This window comes from Bison bison, unplaced genomic scaffold, assembly GCF_000754665.1.
Source record: "Bison bison bison isolate TAMUID 2011002044 unplaced genomic scaffold, Bison_UMD1.0 scf7180017864295, whole genome shotgun sequence".
Lineage (NCBI taxonomy): Eukaryota > Metazoa > Chordata > Mammalia > Artiodactyla > Bovidae > Bison > Bison bison.
Window position 1 is genome coordinate 1,279,705 of NW_011494867.1, and position 20,416 is coordinate 1,300,120.

The window sequence follows — 20,416 nt, forward strand, 5'->3', positions numbered from 1 at the left end:
TCAAGGCTGCATATTGTCAACCTGCTTATTTAACTTCTATGCAGAGTACATCATGAGAAACGCTGGGCTGGAAGAAGCACAAGCTGGAATCAAGATTGCCGGGAGAAATATTAGTAACCTCAGATATGCAGATGACACCACCTTTATGGCAGAAAGTGAAGAGGAACTCAAAAGCCTCTTGATGAAGGTCAAAGAGGAGAGTGAAAAAATTGGCTTAAAGCTCAACATTCAGAAAACTAAGATCATGGCATCTGGTCCCATCACTTCATGGCAAATAGATGGGGAAACAGTGGAAACAGTGGCTGAGTTTATTTTTCTGGGCTCCAAAATCACTGCAGATGGTGACTGCAGCCATGAAATTAAAAGACCCTTGCTCCTTGGAAGAAAAGTTATGACCAACCTAGACAGCATATGGAAAACCAGAAACATCAGTTTGTCAACAAAGATCCGTCTAGTCAAGGCTATGGTTTTTCCAGTAGTCATGTATGGATGTGAGAGTTGGACTATAAAGAAAGCTGAGCTCTGAAGAATTGATGCTTTTGAACTGTGGTGTTGGAGAAGACTCTTGAGAGTCCCTTGGACTGCAAGGAGATCCAACCAATCCATCCTAAAGGAAATCAGTCCTGAATATTCATTAGGACTGATGCTGTAGCTGAAACTCCAATACTTTGACCACCTGATGCGAAGAGCTGACTCATTTGAAAAGACCCTGATGCTGGGAAAGATTGAGGGTAGGAGGAGAAGGGGACGACAGAGGATGAGATGGTTGGATGGCATCACTGACTCAATGGACATGGGTTTGGGTGGACTCCGGGAGTTGGTGATGGACAGGGAGGCCTGGCGTGCTGCGGTTCATGGGGTCGCAGAGTCGGACATGATTGAGCGACTGAACTGAACTGATGGGGGTGCCAAAGCCCTCCCACCCCATGGGACTGTTTCCCAAGTGAGACCACGAGTTAGTGGAACTGGGAGTGGGCTCTGAGCCTCTGAAGGGGCCTGCTCTGCTCAGTCCGGGACAGCTGCTGCCCAAGAAGTGGGGATCTGGCTGCTGAGCAACAGTGGGAGCGTTAGGAGGACCCACTCAGATTCCCAGAGGAAACACCAAGCCTTCAGGAGTCTAGGAGGCTTGAGCGAGGGCCAGCTTCTCCCGGGGAAGGCCATTTCAGGAAGCTCCTCCCACCCATTAGGCAGCCTGACCACCCACAGCGCTTACCCAGAAACCAGACAGTGCAGGGAAAGGCAGACCCGGGTTCTAATCCCAACTCCAAGTCCGCCTCTGGCTGGCTGCATGATCCTGGGCGAGAAAGTTATTCTGCTCTGAGACCCAGTTTCTTCATCTATAAAATAGGGCATATATTTAAAAGTCATTTCCATTGGTTTGTACAAACAACATTCATATATTTTTAAATTTGAAATTTTTAAACTTATTTTTACTTAAAATTCAAAAACTGGAAATAGAACTGCCTTATGATCCAGCAACCCCACTGCTGGGCATACACACTGAGGAAACCAGAAGGGAAAGAGACACGTGTACCCCAATGTTCATCGCAGCACTGTTTATAATAGCCAGGACATGGAAGCAACCTAGATGTCCATCAGCAGATGAATGGATAAGAAAGCTGTGGTACATATACACAATGGAGTATTACTCAGCCATTAAAAAGAATACATTTGAATCAGTTCTAATGAGGTGGATGAAACTGGAGCCTATTATACAGAGTGAAGTAAGCCAGAAGGAAAAACATAAATACAGTATACTAACGCATATGTATGGAATTTAGAAAGATGGTAACAATAACCTGGTGTATGAGACAGCAAAAGAGACACTGATGTATAGAACAGTCTTATGGACTCTGTGGGAGAGGGAGAGGGTGGGAAGATTTGGGAGAATGACAATGAAACATGTAAAATATCATGTAAGAAACGAGATGCCAGTCCAGGTTCGATGCACGATACTGGATGCTTGGGGCTAGTGCACTGGGACGACCCAGAGGGATGGTATGGGGAGGGAGGAGGGAGGAGGGTTCAGGATGGGGAACACATGTATACCTGTGGCGGATTCATTTTGATATTTGGCAAAACTAATACAATTATGTAAAGTTTAAAAATAAAATAAAATTAAATTAAAAAAAAAAAAGAACAAAAGGCACTAAAATAAAAATAAAACAAAAAAATTAATATATGATTTATTTAAATCCTTACTTATATTCAAGTACATATTTACCTTTTAGAACACTTCTTATTCTTTCACGTAGGATTCCTTTCGTGCAAGTCTCATAGTGATAAATTATCTCAGCTTTTGTTTATCTGACAACATCTTTATTTTAAAGGTTATTTTCATTAGGTTAAAAAAATTCTACGTTTAAAGTTTTTCTTTTCACTGTCTTCCGATTTCCATCGTTTATGAAGTCAGTCATCAATCTTAGTGTAACACAATACAAAGGTCAGAAAAAAATTTTTTTTCATGTTCAAGGTGTCTTTATTGGTTGCTTCAAACTATTACAAAGTAAGAACTGCTGTTGGGCCCCTGGTATCAGTAGTAGAGAAACAGCCTTAAAACCCTAGAGACCCAATTCTCCAAAGTTTCTCTCAGAGTGTGTGTTGGGTAACATTTATTTTTCCTGGTGCAGGATTACACACTGTGCTTAGTTATTAAGTCTCCCCTTAGTCTCCTTTAATTTGGAGCAGTTCCTTAGTCTCTATCTTTCGTGACTGAGTGAAGGGCAGTAATTTTGTAGAACATGGCTTGGTACGGGTTTGTCCAGTGTTTCCTCACGACGGATTCAGGCTCTGCACTTTTGACAAGAAGACCGCAGAAAGGATGTTGTGTTCTCAGTACATTTTATCAGGAGGCATGAAATGTCCATCTGTTCCATTCTCCTTGCCGTTAAGGTGGATCACATGGTTTAGCTGCATTTTTCCACTGTAAATTACTGTTTTCTCTCTGTATTTAACAAGTAATTTGAGAAGACACTGCTGTGCTACAGGTCCTTTTGGGCAATGGAGATAGGAACCAGGACCAAGGTCAGATGCGCCCACTGGAGGTCTGTCGGGTTGGGCAGACTCTTGGGGTCAGGCCAGTGGCTTCTGCCCAGAGTTGGATGAGGGCTGTCTTACTTGGTCAAACAGGTCCCAAAGCCTGTGTGCCTGGTCAGAGAAAGAGCCCACGGCAGGGGTGCTCATTTGGCTGCTAATCAGCTGTTTTGAGAAGTCGCCTCCCCACCTCTGTGCCTCACTTTTTCATCCAGGTGAGAGAGCTGGATGGTCTAAGCTTCCCTTTCTGGCCAAGACCCTTTTGTTCTTAGCTCCTTTTGAGAACAGAAGCTAAATGGCTCTGAAGATCGAAATTGGCCAAGGAGCTTTTACCTGAAAAATCACACACAAAACGTGGGCGCTGCACGTGCTCAGCTGCATCCGACTCTCTGCGACCCTCTGGATCGCAGCCCGCCAGGTTCCTCCATCCATGGGATTCTCCAGGCAAGAATACCAGAGTGTGTTGCCATTCCCTGCTCCAGAGGATCTTCCCAACCCAGGGATTGAACTCATGTTTCCCACATCTCCTGCATTGGCAGGCAGGTTCTTTACCACTGAGCCACCTGGGAAGTCCTAATTCATTCAAAGACTGCTAAGGTGTCAGCCGGCCAGCATAACCCATTCATTGCTGCGGAGTCCCCTGGGGGGCTGAGGGCAGCCGGGCTGGGGGAGCCACTTCTCCCTTGTGGGGATACTAGTGACGAGGAGCCTAAACCCACAGCTCAGTCCCCCACTTACACAAAACAGGGTGGCCCCTCCAGGACACTCGTTCAGGGCTGATGGCTGCCCAGAGCCCCCTAGACAGAGGAACAGTACAGCTGGGGCTCAAAATGCCTCTACAACCCCTCTCTCCTCTCTTCTACTCTTCACCCTCTCCCCCTCCACCCTGCACCCAGGCCCACTATCTCCTAAACGACAGTTGCTGAAAATGGATTTGAGGAGTCCCGAGAAGAAACCCTGGGTTCCAGGTTACCCCACCTTTCGAACTTAACGACCCATTTCATTACTCGAATACTGGTATGGCCATTACTACTTCAAGAAACCTTTGCTATCTGCAATCCAACACCCAGATGCAAACGAGCTTTGCTGAGAGCAGAGGAGGTAGAAGACGAGATGTGGGAAGGGTGTCGTGAGGTCACCGAGTCAGGACTGGAACGGGGAGACAAGCGCTGACTAAACGTGGACGCAGCAGCGCCCAGAAAACGAACGTGGCCCACCCACTTCTGGGCCTGATCGGGAATGCAGCCATCAGACACCAGGTGCCATCCTGTGCTGCATCTATAGGAAGGTCCAGACGTGTTCCCCGAGAAGCCTCATGACATGGCTTAAGCACATCAGCAGAATGAGTAATTCTGGACACACGAGACTGAGGGTCAGAAAACCCGAGATCTGCTTCCAGCTCTCCTATAAAAGGCCTATGGTCCTACTCTGCTTGACCTAATTAACCAAGAACAAGGGCGTTCGAACAGTAAGTTTCTGAGCATCAGTGTCAAGTTCACAGCCAGTGCTCACCACTCTGGAGACTTCTACGAGCATAGCAGGTGTTTGAGGAGGGTCCTCCCAGTCACCACAGAGAAGATTTAACAAGTAAAAACCTGCAAACTCTTTATTAAATTCTCCCATTTCATCTGTACAGAAAAAAAAATGCACATTATGTTCAGAATCTCGGTAACATCTCAAAATTACACAGCATGAACATGTAAAAACAAGGAACTGCCAGGATTTTATACATAGAAAGAAAAACCATTTACAAAAGAGGCTTGTTAATTTTACTTTTCTTTTTTTCCTTCTAAAAAAAAAAAACAAAACACACCAGTTTTTAAAGGCCTAAGATCTCACACAGCATTTGCTGGACAGTCTGTCTTCCAGCCTGGATTGACCCGGAAACACTGCGTGGGGAGGACGTTCAGTAAGCCTCGGGCTGCCAGCCCTCCTGTCACTCACTCTGGCCAGGGAACCTGCTCAAACCATCAAGTGTGCGCGGCACAGGGCCCGCTGGGCTCTGGGGTCCAGGTGTCAAATCAGTGTTGGGGGAAGGCAAAACAGAATATAGAGGCACTGTCTGAGTTCCCTCCTTGCCCAGGGAGACTCCTCCACTGCACGGCTGACCATACCCCTACACGTGCGCTGTGGGGGGTCTTGGGAAGGAGGACGGGGAGGAGACCACCACCAGGATCCTGTCACCACCAGCCCGAGCAGACAGTCCCACCTCTGTGCTCCAGGTGACCAACAGCCCCTGGGTCTCCTCAGTGATCTCACTAGATGGCATGGAGGGGCCCACCACTCTCAATCAGTCTGGGTTTGCTAATGACTTATCTTTTGTCTGAGGTCTGGGCATGAAGGGGGATTGGGCCTCGAACTCGACTGCCCTGCCTGACATGTGACACTGGTCCTGGGGGAGAGGAGGACCAAGCGGAGTTTAGCTGGAGAGATGGCCAAGCAGAGATGAGACAGAAACCTACCAACCAGAACATCAGCTCCAGCCCCTGGTCCTTTGGGAGCTGAAGACCAGTGGGGGAGCGGTGATTCAGAAGTGGTGGGTCCTCAAAGACACAGGGAAACTCGGGGCACTAGAATGCTGCATTTTATAAAACTACTTAGGTGTTGTCCAAATGGTGAGAGTAAATAAAAGGAGTTCTGAGATTTTTCAACTTCCTAAGAATTGGAAATACAAGTAAACACACCAAAATGCACGATTCAAAAAACCCTATTCTTTTTATTCTATGGCCCAAATTTAGTTTGAATGAGTCAGGCTATGTTGGATGGCTTCTAAGGGTCCCTACTGCAGGTTCCTTCCCTGTACGTGCTTGCGTGGAATAAGCAATATGCGGAGAACACTTACTTTTTGGTGGGGGAGGGAAAGAAATGGGAAAAGCAAAGGCTTTTTTCCTCAGAGGAACTTAAGACTAGCTGAGAAAGGAGGTCCCACAAAGCAACCGATCCTTCCCCGGGTGACTCAAACCAGTGGGGATCTTTGGGACAGACAGTGGTCCCACAGCCTGGAGGTGGTGCACACAGGAGTGAATCTTCTCCTGGGAAGGGGAAGGGAAGTCAGCACCCTGTCTGATGAAATGTAAATGGAGGCTACAAGTCTTCACTACTAGTTTCTCTTGTTACCTGACCTCAGGAAATGGGAACAGATGAAATCTGATGGCAAATTTCCTGTCACATCTTCTAGGAAAGCAGAGTCTCCCTCTCTCTCCAGCATCCCTGAGAAGAGTGCGTGCAGGATGGGAGTCAAGGGCCGCAGTGAATACCAGTCAACACCTGCTCACTCAATCCTAGAATTCCCCTTGCCTCTTAAGGATGCACTGGCTCAGAACAAACTGATGGGGTCTACAGAACTGGGCCTGTGGGTGGTACCAGAGTGTCAGGGAATGCTAAGGAGGGGGGCTTTCCTGCTGGAGTGAACCCAGGCTTGTCTTGGAGCATCTCGCTAGCAGACTTCTCTTGGGACAGCAGCGATAGCAGAGGAAGGCCAGGGACGCGCAGGGCAAGACCTCACTCCACAGCCGCCTTGTGTGTGAGAAGCTCCATGAGGGGGAGCAGTCAGCCTTGTCCTGCACATTCTATTCAGATTTCTGATTCCCTGCGCTGCAGGGCCGCCAGACCAGAGAACTGACCTCCCGGCTCCTCTGGACTGCTGTGGAGATACTCGGTCGGCATCTCTGAGATTCGAGTGAGTGGACGAGGCCTGATGAGTTCCCTGGTTACTGTAATCTTCAGCAAGGGTATGGACCCTTGGTCTTGACCCAAAACCGTACCTGCTGCTGATGTAACTGTTCCTGGATGGGCTAGACATCAGATGACGACAGAGCAAGAGGGCCGTCAGCTCCCCCACTAGGGCCATGGTTTCCTCTTGCCTAGTTCTTGCCTAGCTGATTTACCCAAGAGTGACCTATGAAGCCAGGGACCAGAGGCGGCTCAGAGCCTGTTTCTGTCACACCGAATGAGGTACAGAATGGACATAGCTGGGCCATAGTTTCTGATGATGTATGAAACTGCTCAGTCATAGGAAACTACTCCAAGTTGGATGGTGAAATGCTTTCTGGCAACAAGCGATCAAAGATACCGGCAGAGTTATACCTTCTATCTATCCAGATCATTTCTCAAGGTGATGGATGTTTCAAGAACCAAACTCCTTTTCAAACTTCCAGATCTGCTGCAGACAGTTGAGATCATCTCTCAGTCCAGAAAGAAAAGCATCAAGACACAGTAAGCTGTGGTGATGTTTTACACACATGGGGAGGGAGACAGCAGAGGAGGAGAATGGAAGCCCCCCCATCAGATGGGAAGTTATTCTGTGCTGTAAAGCACGTCACACGCATCAGTGGGGGCCTGTGTACATGTGACAACCCTGTTCCTCGCTCTCAGCACCTGCCCAGAGCAAGGGAGGAGCCCCAGGAGGTGCACCATCCACCAGCTCAGTTTAGTGCAACAGGGGCGGAAGGAGGGGTGGTGCTCCAACTCCAAGAGGTTCAAATGTGATGAGACAGAAGACCCGCAAGCCAGCTGCTGAGAATCGGGAAGACCTTAAGAGCAGGACCTGAGGGGACCTGTCAGCTTAGAACCGCCCTTGGTGACTGGTGGTGCCCGAGGCAGGGGGTGTCTGCAGCTGGCGCCTGGAACCCACTGCCTCCAGCAAGAGTAGCAAAAAGGAGAAAGAGAGAAGCAAACCACAGTATCAGTATTCCAATATCCGTCCGTCAGGGTTAGACGAGGAGCCACCTGGACCAGCTGACCCATTTGTCCTGAACACGTTCCAGGGAAGACAGAGGGGGCGGGCCCGCGGCACGCGCGGACAGTGGCGAGGCGGGGCGGGGCCAGGCAGGGTGCACGGTCTATGTGGGCAGTTTTAGGCACGTGATTTATAATACTCTGTGGACGTCTAACAGGTTAATAAAATATATATTATATAAATATATCTCCTACTGTACACACTGCCCTCTTGTGCAGCCACTGGATTCCGTGCCCCAAACTCAAGCCCAGGTGCCCCAGGCTGAACCGTGACGCCCGCGTGCCTCCCTTTTGATACTCCAAGCCTGTTATCTCTACGCTGGAGGGTTGAGCGATGCTCAGGAATGTTTCCACAAAGCTCAGACTCAGCAAAGACTGATGAATCATCCAAGTACAACATTTAGCCAATGCCTACTACCGTGGGGGGATGCAGCCAACGGACAGAAAGGAAAGAGGAGAAAGAGCCTCCATCTTTTACTGGAACCATGTTCCACGCCCTCTGCATAAAGAGGTATGAAGGAGCTTGTCTGGGAAGGTGGCCCGGAGCCTGTGGGAAGGTCAGCCTGCCATCCCTCCCTGAGGCCAGGCTGCGTCTGCAGAAGCCACTGTTCCTGACCTGTATTGTTGCCTGAAACATGAACCACAGTGGGCTGATTCTGCCCCCACCCTGCTTCCCGCCCTGGCTCCCCCCGCTGGGTCGCAGGCACCCCCGGCAGCAGAGGACTCAGGGAGGCACTGCCACCCCAGCAGGGCCAGTCCAAACGTGGAGAGCCCCGTGCAGGTCTGGAAGGCAGGCCCTGGTGCCCAGCCTCTCGTGCAGAGCAGTGGACGGACGAGCTGCGCATACCCCTGGGCCCTGCTCCAACCCACCCGCCCTCAGCCGAGGGGGCCCACTGGGCGAGCACGGCAGAGCGACACGTGGCCGTGGGGCCTGACCCGCAGTGGCTCTGCTCGGGTAGGGATCGGAAGGCATCACTGTTTCAGCAGAAGAAAACAAGACCCCAAGTGGGCTGGTCAGTCGTTTCCTGCTACTTGGTGAAGTCCGTGGCCCTGATGGGGCCAAAGGTGCTTCTGAGAGGTCAGCCAGACATCCCGGTTACAGCGTGTTAGGTGCTCCCCTCTAACGTCCTGCCTTCCTTTTACACCGCCACACAGAAGAAAGAACCCCATTGCTCAAATCAAGCCTGGAGGAGATGTGTTACTATATACATTTTTTTTTCCTTTCTTTAAAAAAATTTTTTTTGGTGTTTTAAAAAAAAAAAAAATTCAGCTGAGTTGCAGGTCAGGTGAGTTGGTTCCGGAAGTACTGGTAGGTCCATCGGGATGAGAGACTTGTCTCTGGACAGGGAAACCCGAGTCTGCCGACAGAGGCGATCCCCAAAGCGGCCGGCTGCTGCACGAGTGGTCAAGGAGGAGGACACCATGGACGCGGGAGGAGTCTGCGGCGGACGAGGCGGTGGGCGCCTGCTGCTGCTCTAACGTGAGTGCTGGGGCCGCCGCGCAGGAGGGCGAGGTGAGGGGTGCGCTATACAGGAGGGCTGTACAAACGGGGCGCCAGGCAGGTAGTTCCTCTGGGGCTCCAGGCGCCTCTACCTGTCCTTGAGCTCTCGTGTCACGCGCTTGGTGATGCGTCCACACATCAGGCCGATCAGGAACAATATGCAGATGCTCCCGCTGATCACAGAGAGGATGTAGTTCTTGGACGGGGAGGTCATCACTTGCATGGCGAGGTCAGAGAAGCCGTCCGCTGGGGCTACCTGGAAAACAAACGGTGGCATCGCCCTCAGAGAGGTGTGGGCTGAGCCGATGCCCACTCGAAACTGCCCCTCGGTTCCTACCGTAACTGGGGTCATTTCTTTAGGGGAGAGAAGACGGTGAGGGATGAGAAAGTCAAACACAGAGCTACAACTGGCTTTCCTGATCATAGTGCTGTATACAGCTGCCGCACAAGATGAGGCAATGCGGACAAATGCAAAGTGGCGGGCTCTCAGAAGCCAACACAGCCATCACCGCCGCCAGTGCGCTAAGGGCCCTCACACGGAGGACCTGACCACGTGCCGACAAAGGGCTCAGCACGCGTCAAGCATTCAGTCCTCACACCAGTCCTGGCATATAGATTTCACGACTCCCACATCACAGGTGAAGACCCAGCAGCCCAAGGGGTGGCAAGGGGTCAACTGATTTGTACAAGGACACAGGTCCTTAAATATTTTGATTTATTTTCCTCACACACTGCTGCCTTTTTAAAAACAAAGAGAAAAGCTAACGTTGTGGTGGATGCTAATTCTGTCTTGACTTGTTTCCATTCACCATCATATCATCAGCATCCTCTCCCCCACCAAAAACAACCTGCAGACATGACTTATGCTGACTGAATAGACTCAAACCAATCCCTCAGCTGTGGACACCGAGAGTCTAACCAGCCTTCACGTCAGTGCTTTCTCCAGTGGACCTCTATGGCCGCCTGCTCTGGCAGAATCAGGACCAAACGGCTCCCCAGGTGCGCACGGATCTGTTCTGCTGGGTCTCAGTTTAGCCTGGGTGCCCAAGAGGGTCTGGACCAGAGGTCTGGGCTGCTTCTACACCCATCCGTGTACTGAGAACAGCATGACGGGTCTTCAGATTAAAGTGATCTGAGCACCAGCATGTGCCAACAGAAAACAAGCAGTGGAGTCACTGAGAAGCAATCCTTAGTGGCTCAGAAGTAGAAACCGATGAGGAAAGAAGAGATCAATTCATGTCTCAGCTGTCCTATCTGGAGATGATGGCTCCAGGCTCACAGAGCCCAGGAGTCCTACAGGTGCACTGAAAGATGTTTTCAAACACAATGATTCATGACAAGGACAAAGGGTCAGTGAAGTAACTCAAAGAGACTGGGTAACTCAGGGAACATGTCACTTCAGGAGATTCTCGAGGTTCGTTACCTTTGCTGCGTAACTCCACATTTCAATCCGGTCATTGAGACGTTTTTTGCACTCCGGTTGTAACCTCACCCGCTTGTCCTCCAGGGCCTCCATAAGGCAGGACATTTCTGTGCAAGGAAAGGGGTAAGAAGAGTCAGAAGATGTACAGAACAGAGATTTCAGTAAGGCTGGGGAGAAGGGTACCTACCACCAGGGAATTCAGATCCAGAGGCTACCCAAAGTGAAATCCCTTCAAGGACACTTCACCTAAGAGCTCACATGGAGAAGAATGTCTAAGGATGGCTCTCCGGACTCTCTCTTAAAACCTCTTGATTCTCAGAGGACACACGTGGGTCAGAAAGAGCCGTACCCTTGCCCAGGTTCCACGTCACGCAGGACCTGACCTCAGAGCCCCCTGTGGCCACGGGGGAAGCTGTCGGAGCCGTTCGCTGGGCAAGGCAAGGAAGAGGGCCGTGATGATGGCTTTAACTTTTGCCTCCCTGGTAAGTAACTCAACTTTCTCTTGTCAAATCTTTACCTCTGGTCAGGGCTGTACCACTGTACACCTGCAGATCACTCCTAAACTCACTTTTCACAAAGCATCAACCAGGCCCCCAAGGGTGCTGTCTATGGCTGAGCTGCAGCTACAGAACAGAGCTGCTGTAACTGATGTCTCCGCAGGACCTCTGGTCCTCCCGAGACAGCTCAGAAAGGGCTACAGTGAATGCAGCGACTTACGACGCCCTCGGCCAGGGGTGATGGCCGCACAGTGGTGTTTAATGTCCAGGGCACAAGCTGTATGAAGAACCGGGTCCACGAAGATGTCTGCTTTGCTTTCCTTCAGCATGTTTAACACTTCCTAAGGCAGGGAGATCACAGAGAGCACTCTTATAGAGGACACACGGCGAAATCTGTTGTCTGTACATGCTTCATGCACAAACATGTCAAGGAGAGAGGGTTAAGCCAACAGAGGCTACTCGGAGATTGCTGGCAATGTGGTGAGGGTGCAAAGAACGGAGATTGTTAGCATCCAATTTAATTCAATAAATGTAATTTGGGGCCCGAGTGTACGCAGAGCTGTTTGTTAAGCAAAGCAGGGCAGTATTAAGATCAGAATTGGGTTTTGGCATTCTGGTATACCATATTATTAAATACTAAGTGTTAGTGTTTACACTGACTTAAAGCAGTTCTTTTGTTTCTACAGAACTCTGTAAACGTGAAAACTGAAAATCAGAGTAATAAGCTATATTAAAATTCCAAAACAGAAGAGCACGTTTGTAAAATGTCTCACTTTATCGACATTACTCTCAAAAGGAAAAAAGACTTGTCAGCACCTAACTTCTACGGTGAGAACAATTCTTGTCTGAGTTCAAAGATGTTCTGATCAACAGAAATACAAACAGAACAGAACTGAAATCAACTTGGCAGACACTGTTATTAATGATGAAACTGCAGCAGATAGTCCAGAAATACTTTCTTATGTAGAAATTAGTGTGCTCTCAATAGACTGTAAAAGAACAATAAAAGCAAAGCAAAGCAAAAAAAAAAGTATTGTTCAAAAAGTCCTCCCTGAAGTTAAATGAAATCATTTGATGAAATGTTTGCAGGAAAATACGTGGATTTAGCATTCAAGCAACTCCTACCATTCTTCAGACCACGTGGAATCAGAAACATTTTTAGCAGATGAAAATATTTGCACACAATATTCACACTGATTCAACAATATTATTCAAACACTTTTCCAAAAAGAGATAAAGCTTTCTAAAAAAAGATCAAATATATATTATCTTATCAATTTCATAAGACAATATATGTTAACTCATATTTTGATGAAATTTTTTATGTGATGTTTCTGAAATGAGCTAGATTTTTAGTTTCATTAACTCTTATGAATGTAGTACCCTTACCGGTATATTGGAATTGACATTTTACTTCGGCATAGCACTTAAACATTGGTCTAGTCATGGAGACGAGACATATTCACAACTAATTAGTAGGCGTGTAAGAATATTTAAGTTACAGGCAATTAAGAGTCAAAAGCCCAATGAGTTTGGTAAGAGGAATGGATAGAATCCCTGGAAGGCAGGTTTTGATTTTACCACTGAGATGCACAGTCTATAGCTTTCAGAGGAAGAAGAGAAGAACGCAAGCGACAGAAAACGGAGACTAACGGAGTCACCTTTTTACAGCCTTCTGTTTTGATTTTGAGCAGGTTGACCTTGAGGCACTCCTCCACCTGGCCGGTCTGCTCCTGGGCTGCGGCTTCCTCGGCGCACAGACTGGCGATCTGCTCGGGACACACAGAGCACAGGCAGCCCTGCGCGCTGGGCTCCTGGGCCTCTGCATCACACAGACTCACGATCTCCCACAGACGTGCCTGGGTGCCTCTCAAATGGGTCCCTGGTGGCTTTCACTCCCCTCCCCCCACGTGGCATGCCAGGCTCTGTTCTCCTTCACAAGAACTGGCACAGAGCCGAAAAACTTGTCAACACATGTATCTTCATGCTGTCAACCTCCAGGCCTGAGTCAGACTGTCCCAGGCCTGGTCACAAAGACTACTCCCTGATTGCTCAAGAGGAAGGTCAGATAGCCAAGTAAAATCCTAAAAGCAAAGGCTTGACATTCACAGAACTTCAGGGTAAACCAAGCTGCATAGCTTGGAAACACAAAGGGGTCCTGACACATAGCTTGCAGCGCAGATTTAAAATGTAGCCTTCTTTTGGAGAGCTTTATGAGTAAGCTTCTTTGAAATACCTTTAAAACTCATATCCATAAAACTGATGTATGGTGAACAAAGTTCTCAACATGGCCTTTTCCAGCTAGGAAGTCAATTTCCAAGAATAGGCCCTTCATCAGAGGTATTTATTACAGGAGCACTTCCATTTTTCTGGCAAGTGTTGGGTGTGTCTTGGGTTGACCATCAGAATAAGGAGAGGGAAGACCAAATTAGACATAGACAGATATAATAATACTCATGTTCTATAGAGAAATATGGAATCAAAATTGAACAGTGTTGAGGACTAAGGCCAAGTCAAATTCAGTGTTAGAAAGAACCAGAAGCTCAGACAATGGAGAGCCTAGAAGAATACTGGATTCAGGGCTGAAGGGAAAGAGTAAAGAACTTATCTCCAATAAAACCCTCCTGACCAGCTCTGTTCACAGCAAGTTCTGTACCCAAACCCTACCTCATCCGAGCAGTGGAGCTGGAGCTGAGGGTCGAGTCGGTAATCCAGAGCAGACTCCTGGATGATAATCCGGATCTGGTCTTCACAGTCTGAAGAGAGGCGCTACGCGTGACAAGGGAGAGTAGGTCAGCCTATTAGAACATGTCAGCTTTCCACCTGGGCCCTGGCTTGGGGAAGATGTGAGAAAGGTCTTGGGGAAAGTGGCAGTAAGCTAAGGACTTCCAAAGAAAATGCCGTCGGAACTAGTGGAGGCCTCGTGCAAAGCCCAGGGCAGTTTACCTGGTCTGCATATCTCAGCTTGAGGCAAGAGATGACTTGACCTTCTAACTCTGAATCATCCTTGGCCTTAGTCAGGATCCCATGACAGAATTTAGGGATATCGGCTTTGCAGGCTTTCCTTAGCACAGGGTTTAAGCGGTAATCTAGAACAAAGGAATAAGCACGTGATAAAATACTCCACCTGGGTTCACAAATGTTTTGAGATCCACTTACCCAAAGGGGACATATTATGTCAATGACCATAAATAAACCATTAATTTTTTTATCCAGTAAATGGAGGACCTTAGTTCCCTGACCAGGGACTGAACCTGGGCCACAAGAGTGAGAGTGAGGAGCCCTACCACTAGGCTGCCAGGCAACTCCCTCACGACGCTATTTTAAATCCTCAACATAGTGTGGTGGAAGGGCAGACGTGGAGAATCCTACTCCCCAGCAGCTCTGCAGGGTCTATTGAGACCAACATTCTAAGCAGTCCTCACAAAAATCACGCAGACATCAGTACCCTTCCCCATAATATATATATTCAAAAACGCTGAATATCCAACTCAATTTGACGATTAAGTTACAAGGTCTTGCAACTTCGAGATTAAATGTCTCTGTTCTGAAACAGATCACCCATGCATTCTCCTGCCACGTGCATGAAGTTTTATTCAACCTCCAGACTTTTTCAAAGAACTCTAGCCCTAATTCGTTTTGGATGCCCTGTAACGGCAAGCTCCCCATGACTCTGTGTTCCTCTGGACCCTCTTCAGGGAAGACGTCACCTTGCTCACTACATCCAGATTCTTAGCAGTCACAAGCACCAAAGCACCTTTAGTTTAGTTAGGCAAGTATATGCCCACTCAGCTCCTCTGAAGCTCTACCCTGTGGGACCAGGAAAGCCAAGATGGTACCTGTGTTCTGGGTGATCTGGCGCTTGGTTATCATCTGTTTGCATTTGGGATCCATCAATTCACTGTTTTTATTTTGCTTCAAACACTGCAACATAGTTTTGGAATCTGCTTCTGGACAGAATCTCTGCAAAAAAACAAAGTTTTATAAAAGTAGTTAATTGCCAAATGCAGCAGTTAACTCCATATTTATCACTCTTACATCTTCTAGGAGCTTATGACAGAACCTAAAGGTATCACTTGGGACAAGAGAAACAGCAAGCCTGAATAAGCACCCAGCCTTCAGATCCCTTTTATCTATTCTCTACTATACTTCTCACATTTCTTTCTACTTCCTGTTTCTTATTTTGCACAGGACTGATTCCCTACTTACATGGCTATGCTACATTACATGGCATCTCATGAGCTTACATACTGTTGACATATGAACGTAACACTGGGCTAGGTGACCATGTAGCCCTCAAACCGTATCTACCCAACTCCAATGGGAAACTCAGGAATGACCCACCAAATAATGTGAGCAGGGATGCAGGGAAATGACCTTTCTGGTTCATTCTTTAACTACAGGAGCTATTCTCCTACCAAATCCTGTGGAGCCAGATCTTGTACACTTGCTAGTGTCCTTGAAGTCAGAGATTCACTCTGACTAGTGATAAACTCATCTCTATCCGCTAATCCACAGTCCACTGTGGATTAATTATAGTCCACTGGTCTTAATATGACTGATGCAGATTGCTGATTGATTTTTATAAAAGGCATAAAAGTTCCCTCAAATCACAGCCTGATTATTTCCATTTTTACAGAGGGCTCAATTCTTCCAGACCCACCTAAAGAGACTTTACTTTCACAATTTTCTTTAGAGTTTGTTTGACAGGGTGAGAAGTATAGCTTTATTTTAAAGGGAAGTTGAAATAAGGGGTTCGCACTTAGATCTCTTTGTACGTGTGCACAGATCCAGGAATGACATCTCGTCACCCCTGATGCAGGGGACGTTCACTGGAGATGCAAAAGAACCAAAAGAACTTGTACAACAAAAAAGCCATTGATGGCGGTAGACAGGTGGTGGGAGACAGGGCATTTGATGGTGACTTTTTCAGTAGACCTCCACCTACCGCCTCAAAACTCATCATATATTCAGTGGGCCTCTATTTTCTTGCGTCTCAGGTCAAAGTGAGGTCAGTCATTGTGGCTTAGTGGTTCTCAAACTGGAGCTGCCTTGGAACCCGTGGGTGCTTGTGAAGACAGAAGCCACCACTTGCAGAGACTGACTCAAGAGGTCAGGTGGGGCCTGAGACTCTAAGTTCCCAGGTGGTGCTGGTGCTGCAGGTCTAGGGGCCAGAGTTCGAGAACCATGGCTTTAGCTATATAAAACAGGTTGATACTGAAAGATTATGTGCATTTACTCTGAAATGTAAAGAAGCTCATGCTACTGTTACTGTGACCCTGGTTTTAGACCCCTTACCTTTATCATCTGCTTGCAGACTCTCATGAGCGTATAGTCTAGTTCTGGGTCCATCATCTCTGTCTCCTGCAGCTTAAACACTTTCTGGTGGCAACGAGGGCTCAGCTGCTTCTTGTTTTCTTTCAGACATTCAATAATCTAGGGCATAAGAATTATGGACAAGTTAAGAGGTGGATCAGGGATTGATAATCCACGTTTCCTGACTAAAGCATTCAGTTCTTGGTGCATCCCTCATTTTTCTATCCAGGCATCCTCTATTTCTAATTCCTAGGTAACAGGAATCAGGATTTTCTCACAAAGGAGAATTAGATTTATAGATCTACAACCTCAGGGCTAGAGGCAAACCAAATGTATAAAAATGATGGATGACGAGCAGGCTGCACTGGAAGTCTGTGGGGAAGGAAACCCTCTCAAGGTTTCTGGTTTCTTCTCCCTTCCAGGGTTGTTTCTTGTAGATTTCTTTTGGAGCATACATCAGGCTCTCTGCCTTTCCCTGCAGCAATAACCCTGACTCGACAGTAGGCACAAGCCAGGAAGTTAAGCTCAACTCATCATTTATCATATGGGAACAGAGCATGAGATGCCAGGTATGAACCAGACCCAATCCTTGCCCCTGAAGGGTGAGGGTTAGGGATGGTGGCAGAGACCCCAAGTCAAGGCCTGGCACCACCAGAAGACACAGAGCAAGGAAGCTTTCAGCCGAGAGCCTCGGGAAAGACAGCAGGTCTGTTAACACCTCGATTTCAGGGATGAGGCCTCAAGACTGGGAAAGAATAAATTTGGTTTAAGGCACCCAGTTTGTGGAAATTTGGCAGCTCTACAAAACTAACATTCAGATGTAAGATTTACAGTGGACCTCTCATCAGAAACTGCAGGCACTTCTTTGGTGGGCCAGAGGTTAAGATGCCACACTACCCGTGCAGGGGGTGCAGGTTCAATCCCTGGTCAAGAAACTAAGATCCCAAAGGCTGTGTGCATGGTACAGCTTAAAAAACAAAAACAAAACAAAACAAGAAAAAACAAAACTATGCATAAAAGAGTATGGAGTGAAATAAAGTACTGTAAGAGAAAAAAAAAAATCCATCAACCTAGCATTCTATATCCAGCAAATCTGTTTTTCAAAAACGAAGACAGAAAAAAAAAGAAGACAGACTTTCTCACACAAGCAAAAACTGAGGTAATTCATTATCCATACACACACCTTGCAAAAAAAAGAAATTCTTCAGGCAGAAGGGAAAACATATATAGGTCAAAACCTTGGATCTACATAAAGAAAGGAAGAGCGTTAGAAAAGGGAAAAAAAAGAAGAAAAAAATATAAAATGATTTTTCTTATTTTTAGCTGATTTAACTGATAACAGCCTAGTAACAATGTACTGGGGGATCATGGCATATGAATTAAAAAATGAATAATGTCAAAAGGGATGGGTAGAAGGAACTATCAGTGCTCCTTATTAAAATACATACATTGGAAAAAAAAGAAATGACAAAATCCAACTGGTGGTCTCTCTGAAGAGCAGAATGGAAAGCCTAAAATGATAAATTATGAATCTGGGAAACAGAACTGAAGAACTACCTACATGAGTGTAGTATAGAGAGAGAAAGAAAGGAAAAACGTGGAAGAAAAATGGACATGGAGGACAGATTCAGATGTTCCAAATGTCTAACAGGAGTTCCAGAAGGAAGGATAAGAAGGGAATTTTTGAAAGAACAATGTCTGAGAATTTCTTTGAACTGAAGTAAGACATGAATTCTGAGACGGAGCCAACAAGGATAATAAAAACAAAAACCAGATCTAACTATAGCACAGTGAAATTACAGATCATTAAAGATAAAGAATCAGACTGACACTGGTCTTTGCATCGCCCAGAGCAGATACTAGAAGACAACAAAGCCATCAGCTCTGAGGCACTACAAGAGGTAGATCCAATGTCAGAATAACACTAAAACAAAAACACTTCACTGCATCTCATTCCTGATCATTCTGGCTAGGGCCCTGTTCTGTGAATTAGAGGGAAAAACAAAAAAACCTCCCGTGGTGGTTCTTATGTGACCTCCAGTTAAGAACTTCTGTGCAATGGGATCAAATGAGAGAACAACTAATTTTGGAGGTGCAGAGTGTTGGGAAAGCTATAGGCAGGAGGAGGCATTGGAAAGATCACTGGGAGTTTACTAGGCAGGCAAGCTGGGGGAGGACAAGGTAACCAGAGAGAAGGAAGAGAATGAATTGGTGGCAAAGAGGAATGAGAGTGAGCAAAAGTACTCTGCTTGGGAAAAGCAGCCTGGTGTGGCTTAAGGGATGATCAGGCAGGACAGGATGGGACCTATCCCACCCACAGAAAATTACTAAAAAGATATCTTCATACTACTTTCACCATCAAAAAATAAAAACCAAAAAGTTACCTGCGCGTTGCCATACTGCACAGTGGAGCAGTGGTTCTTGATGTCACCTTTGCAGGCTTCATACAGATCTGGTTCCAGGCGGATGTCCTCTGTCTGTATGAGAGAGCCAGCACGGGAAAGTAAGCTTACTCTACGCTGGTGAGATCAAATGCTCTACACATTTGTAGACTGGAGCTCGTCTGGTGGCCATAAATGCTAAGGGGCCACTGCGATAATGGGAGGAGGAGGACTGAATTTCAGTTTGGCCACTATTCTAGCTTCATGGCCTTGGACTTTCTTTGCAAAATGAAATGCTACCATTCTACTCTGACCCCTTCACAGGACTGCTGTAAGATGAAATAAGGTAGTATGATGTGGAAACCACTCTGAAAGCTAAAATCATTATATGGAAGTAGGACTCTACTTTTATTGTTTTACTGAAAGAGTCATGTTCACATCTAGGGACCCAAAGTTTCTATTATAAACGGATGCATAGGCCAGTTCTACTTATGTGGAAACCTGGTCATGCAACTTTGAGGATATTAGTATTCTCTAGTGTTCATTACTACTTTCTGCTTAGAATGAGTCTTCTCAAGAAGACTCTTGAGAGTCTCTTGGACTGCAAGGAGATCAAACCAGTCAATCCTAAAGGAAGTCAGTCCTGAAAGATAATCAGTCCTGAATATTCACTGGAAGGACTGATGCTGATGCTGAAACTCCAATACTTTGGCCACCTGATATGAAGAACTGACTCACTGGAAAAGACCCTGATGCTTGGAAAGATTGAAGGCAGGAGGAGAAGGGGACAACAGAAGATGAGATGGTTGGATGGCATCACTGAGTCAATGGACATGAGTCTGAGCAAGCTCCGGGAGTTGGTGATGGACAGGGAGGCCTGGAGTGCTGCAGTCCATGGGGTCGTGAAGAGTCAGACACGACTGAGCGACTGAACTGAACTGAGGTGAAATAAATACGATTCAAAATACAAAACATAAAATTAATACATATTTTTAGCTGTCTTCACATGGCTTGGGCCTCACCTCAAAGGTAAAGTGGAATGTGTCCTCTCAGTGTACACTGGGCGCCTTCCCAACACCCACGTCACCTTGATCACCAGAAAGCTCATCAGTGAGTGCCTCCCCGAGGGGGATGGGGCACAGATCTCACACTACACAGTCCAATGGAGGAGGACCTTTGTTTCGTGCGGGGTCAGTTTTCTCTTGTTTCTGTTTTCCTGCTGGAGATGAGTACTGGAGCAGGTGGCCCAGGTGTTGTGGGCAGCCACCGTGCAGCCACGAGGGAGACCAGCCTTAATGATGAAGCTGGTGCCCAAGGACAGCAGAGTGGAGAGGGAGAGACCTCAACCCTTGAGGACATTATTAATGCAATGATTGGCATCACATGCTCACAGCTTGTCTTACAGCTGGACTTCCAGTTACGTGTGGTAAAAAATACTTAATCATGTTAAAAAAAAAAAAAGGGAAATGAGAAGCTGTCCTCTGGTAAAACTTTAGCATGTAGCTCTAAGTCTTAACCATCACGCTTG

General features: G+C 47.0%; 1 protein-coding gene across 1 annotated transcript in view; it reads right to left on the reverse strand.

Annotated features, from left to right (window-relative positions):
- Positions 1–4,612: 4,612 nt before the first annotated feature.
- Positions 4,613–20,416, reverse strand: part of GLG1 (golgi glycoprotein 1) — a 51,034-nt gene continuing 35,230 nt past the window's right edge. The window contains exons 18-26 of the mRNA XM_010850852.1: positions 18,892–18,984; positions 16,490–16,627; positions 15,031–15,154; positions 14,138–14,280; positions 13,859–13,960; positions 12,853–12,960; positions 11,412–11,532; positions 10,695–10,801; positions 4,613–9,527 (exon numbers count right to left, since the gene is read on the reverse strand). Coding sequence (XP_010849154.1) covers positions 9,360–9,527; positions 10,695–10,801; positions 11,412–11,532; positions 12,853–12,960; positions 13,859–13,960; positions 14,138–14,280; positions 15,031–15,154; positions 16,490–16,627; positions 18,892–18,984 — 1,104 coding nt within the window. The 3' untranslated portion in view covers positions 4,613–9,359. The remainder of the gene's footprint in view (positions 9,528–10,694; positions 10,802–11,411; positions 11,533–12,852; positions 12,961–13,858; positions 13,961–14,137; positions 14,281–15,030; positions 15,155–16,489; positions 16,628–18,891; positions 18,985–20,416) is intronic.